At 48.5% G+C, this 5,033-nt stretch overlaps 1 protein-coding gene across 1 annotated transcript; it reads right to left on the bottom strand.

Moving 5' to 3' along the window:
- Positions 1-2,871: 2,871 nt before the first annotated feature.
- On the bottom strand, positions 2,872-4,266 carry LOC124680571 (aspartic proteinase nepenthesin-1-like). The gene is made up of 2 exons (XM_047215632.1): positions 3,917-4,266; positions 2,872-3,838 (listed from the first exon to the last, which is right to left on the bottom strand). Exons 1-2 carry the CDS (start codon positions 4,264-4,266, stop codon positions 2,872-2,874), a joined length of 1,317 nt encoding a protein of 438 aa, XP_047071588.1.
- Positions 4,267-5,033: the final 767 nt, after the last annotated feature.

Consider the following 5,033-nt stretch of genomic DNA (forward strand, 5'->3'; position numbering starts at 1 on the left):
ATTCACTTTACATATCATCGAATCCGAGCATCTGACACCGCATGCGAAAAAGAGAGTCAAGGAAAAGATAGAAAAAGTTTGTTTATTTGTGCAGGAGAAAGCAAATTTCAAAGAAATTGTCTTCAGGGAGGTACCCGACAAAATCTTGAGAGAACCCGGCGAAATCTTGAGAGAACCCGACGAAATCTTGAGGGAACCCGACGAAATTGTCTTCAAAAGAGAACCCGACGAAATCTTGAGGGAACCCGACGAAATTGTCTTCAAAAGAGAACCCGACGAAATCTTATTCAAGAGAGGACGAGGACCCGACGAAATTTTTTCTGAAGGAGGAACCCGAAAAATTTTCTTCAAGGAGGTCCCGAAGAATTATCTTCAAGGAGGGCCCGAAAAATTATCTTCAAGGAGGTCCCGAAGAATTGTCCTAAAAAAGGACCCGAAGAATTGTCCTCAAAGAGGACCCGAAGAATTGTCCTCAGGGAGGACCCGAAGAATTGTCCTCAAAGAGGACCCGAAGAAATTTTCCTGAAGGAGGAACTCGACGAAATTTTCATCAAGGAGGAACCCAAAAAAAAAGGTGGACAAATCTTCGGGTTCATTGACTCGTCATATTGTTCCGAGCAAGAGCATCGGTGATGTACCCGACAATATAGAATAACCAATATATTCGGCTGTCTTATCAAGCCCGAGAGAAAAATAGAAGAACCCGCAAAATGGGTCATTGCATCAGCCGAAAAAGGCAGTTGACAAAATATTCTCAGAGCGCCAAAGTCGCGAATAATCTCTGAATGCCGCAAAACTCTGCGAAGGTAAGACCCCGGGATCCGTCCTGTGTGGCGTGGCATCGCCAAAGACTGCGCTCTGCTACTTTTTTCCACATCAACAGATGTGAAGAAAAATCCTAACGGACGCGTTAGGTACCCGATAAAACATGACTGGGACTCGACAGAATGGTAAGACCTTAAGCGGCACCTGTTGAGTTAACACCAGTATCCCGAGATCATGTCCAGGGACGTGATCTTGAAGTAGGTTTTTGCGGATTGCCACTAGAGCAGTTAACTAGTACCTGATCCGTCAGATGAACTAGCCCCAACTACCATTATCCCTGTACAATATAGATATGGATGTCAAATAAAAATAGCAATGGCCTGGAGTCGATAAAAAGAGGGGCTGCGCCAAGTTGTTTATCGAGTAGTACAACTTGAGCCTATGCCTAGGTGCAAGCACCTGCTCATAGGCTCGGGGGCTACTCTTATCGAGAGTATTGTTCACCCTCCCGATAAGATACAAGAAAGAGGAAAAGTTGTGGTGTCGATTAAAAGCAAGTTGAGCCTACACCCAAGTGCAAACACTTGGCTGTAGCCTCGGGGGCTACTCCCATCGGGAGCGCTGGTCGCGCACCCGATAGAAAAATAACTTCGACAGGATCTATGACAATCAAGGTTTGTAGACTCAACTCGATTCTACGATTCGAGTGGAGCCTACTCCCATCGGGAGCACATGGATTTCATCAAATCCTCCAGAAATATAGTTAAGTTCTTCATTGAGTAGTACAACTTGAGTCTATGCCCAAGTGCAAGCACTTGCCCATAGACTCGGGGGCTACTCCCATCGGGAGCGCTGCCGCGCACCCGATAGAAAATAATTTCGAGACATCATCTACGCTACACATGATCTTCGACATGGACCTCGCCTTGTATTTTCTTCGACTTCGGAGATGGTTATGCTTGGAGTTTCTACGCAAGTCTTCGACTTCCCTATAAACTCGGGGGCTACTGACATGGGCATACCCTTCGGATACCCATTATTAGTATACCCGGCTCGGCCCAATATGGAGAAGACTCAATATGGAGAAGGCCCAACAAGGCAACCCGAAGAAGTAGTCGACTAGGACTCTTGTAAATCCCTAGGCTGGTTGCATATATAAAGCTAGCCAGGGCACCCGAAATAGGGAGAACAACAGATAGACAGAATATAGACAACATAGCTCCGCCTACGGCGGCACCCTGTAAACACATCTATGATCATATACTGGATTGCTAGCAGCACGTAGGGATCCTCCACCGAGGGGACCCGAAGCTGGGTACGTCGTGTGCCTAATCTCGTCCCCGGAATCTCCATCGTCGCTCTCTCCCGAAACCCTAGTCTACAATACGTAGGCATTGCCGAGGTATTCCCTCGTCACTAGCATGCGTAGTTGCATGCGGTCACTGCTTACCTACGCATGCACTCTAAATTAAATGCACTCAATTTTTCATGTTTACTAGGTACTCATGCACAACTAACCAAAGTCGTACGCCACTCCGATCCATATTAAGTGTTAGGTTTAGTTTAATTTAATTTAAATATAAATTAAAACCTTAACACTTAGTATTACAAAATCAAAGGGAGTGCACCCTTCATATCAGTTTATTAGTCTTACGTGTGTATTTCTGTCCCTAATTTGATCTATATAATATAAATTATATAAAATAAAAATTATATAAAATAAAAATTATATGATTAGACAATAGAACGTCTAAGTTTTTAGTGATATACTTTTATGATATATATCTACCATTAAGTTGTTTAAATTGACAACCGAGGGCTATGCTGCGTAAAACTAATAAACTGTTACAGAGAAAGTAGTAAACATAATTTTGTAACAAGCTTAATAAGTAGTTATGCACCAACAATTAAATTCTCATGTCGGGTTGATGTTAATTCTCCATATCTGGGGAGATCTCGCTGATATCGCAGCTCGTGATGTTGACATAATTTGATATAAGAAAATCTCAAGAAACTTAGATTAAAGAAAACTGAAACAAAACTTATATGGAAGATACATATACTCCAGAACTCCCGAGTTTTCCTTATGAGAGGCTACAATCTTAATTAGAGCAGCAGGAGCACCCACGCGAGGAGAGGGTATGCTACCACCATGAGCTGCATGCCCGCTGGCGGAGCTGCCGCCTTTTCGAACGTCAGCTGGCCGCCGTCGACGTCGTAGATCATGTTCGTCCCCGTCTGCAACAGAGTGCCAAGGAGCGAACTGAACGGCAGGCCCGCCGGCATTGGCAGCAAGGTGAGGCATTGCAGCCCAGTGGCGTTGTCCTTGTAGAAGTAGTGGACCGTCGTTAGCTCCATAGCCGGTGCATCCGGACCGCCGAACACCAGCGTCAGCTTCGGGAATGTCAGCCCCGCCACGGATTGCGCGTCGTAGCACAGGTCGAAGCCGCCGTCGCCGAATGCCGAGCCGTCCACGGCCGGCGACTTAATTTTTCCCACTATCGCCCGCTTCACGGCGGCGTACGCGGCCGACTGGAGGTACGTTACGGCGATGAGCGTGCTCATCACCACCCCGCCGGAGCCGCCGCCGGCTGCGAGGTCGAACGCTCCCTTGGGGATACCGCCAAGGTCCTCGCCGTCGACCTGGATGCCAGTGAGCTTGACGTAGTAGTTGTCGGGGTAGGCGGCGCTCCGGAGTAATGGAGTGGAGTGGCTGCGTCTGGTCTGCGGAACGGCGGCTTCACCGAGGAGGAGGACGCTCTGCTGGGAGTCTGGCTCAGAGCTGTCCGCGTCGTCGGGCGACAGAAAGTAGGAGAATTTGGAGATGTTGAGCTGCGACACGAAGGAGTAGGCGCCCCTGCTGAACCCGACGATGCTGGACTCGTCATCCAGGGGCACCGTGCGGGCGGTGCTGCAGCCGAACACCACGGGACCGGTGATGACGGGTTCCGTCCCGACGACGGTGAACGTCTGGTCGGCGATGTAGCCGGTGGTGTTGATCCCTTCCCCCTCCCAGCTGTACACCGTGACGTACTCGCAGGCGCTGACGACGCTCACGCAGTCGGCGGCGGTGCTATTGAGCATGCTCAGGCATGTTTGGCTGGCGCAGGGGATACTGGAGAAGGTCAGCGCCGGTGGATCCGGTCATTGCACCCAGACGAACGCGTCGGAGATGTCCACGATGCTGGAGAAGGTAGTGCTGGTCGCACCGTCTCCGACGGAGACGTCGTAGACGACGTAGCCGTAGTTGTCGGCGGCGGCGCTGCCCAGCTGGTCATTGTCGCCGCTGCCGTAGTTTTTGTTGATCAGCGTTTTCTTACCCACCTTGGCTAGCTTCTTGGCCAAGGGGATGCCAAGCTTTGTTCCTGGCCCAGGTGTTCCCGCCAGCGTCGACGATGACGGCTTGGCTGCAGCAGACGCCGGCCGGAGACAAACGAGCCAAGCAACCAGCAGCGTCGCGGCCACTGCAATGCTGCTGCGTCTTGCAGATGAGCTAGCCATACTTACCAGCTGGGCAGCTGATCAAAGCACAGATCTTGGGTAGAACTAACTTGTTGTACTAGGCTTTTGTAGCTGGCATGCATGGAGCTATTCCAAGTGTATGGGAGTAGTGCTGTTAAGTAGTGCATGTACTGGTATTAAGTAGTGCCAGCAAGTGCTCCAAGTGTATGTATTTTACCCCGTTCATGCCTCTATAGTCTACGTAACCACGTATACTAGCAAGTGGACGCTTTGTTAAATCGATGAACTTGTCAGTTGGAGCCGTGTGTCTTCAAACTTAATGTGCTTCGACATCCCTCCGAAATGATCACCTTGCAATGGTTCTTTTTTCAGAAACTACGGAGAACTTGCCCAAATGTAGAACCACCAGTCAAATTTTCCGGGTTCCACATATGTTACATGAAATGTTGTAGTCAGTGAGTTGCATGCGGCAAATCAGCCCAAAAAACTTTATCAGAGTTTAAGAACATAAAAAAGGGATCCTAAGGGCAAGTAGTCTTTGCAGTAGCTATTTCACAAAGTAAGTGACAAATAAGTATATATTGAAGCAAATTTTCAGTGGTATATTTGGAACCTGGAAATTATGAGAGCTATACCCTCTTCTTGTCGAAAATATATGGGGGGCTATGGTCATATACCCTATCAAGCCCACTAAGGCTGAGGCCTAATGGGCCCACCTAAGAATCCATCGAGTTCAGGCGTTGTTCCGCACCTAGAATATATGCGAGTCAAGATCTACTGGATGAAGATAAAGAAGATAAGCCCAA

This window comes from Lolium rigidum, unplaced genomic scaffold (assembly GCF_022539505.1).
Source record: "Lolium rigidum isolate FL_2022 unplaced genomic scaffold, APGP_CSIRO_Lrig_0.1 contig_20234_1, whole genome shotgun sequence".
Classification (NCBI taxonomy): domain Eukaryota; kingdom Viridiplantae; phylum Streptophyta; class Magnoliopsida; order Poales; family Poaceae; genus Lolium; species Lolium rigidum.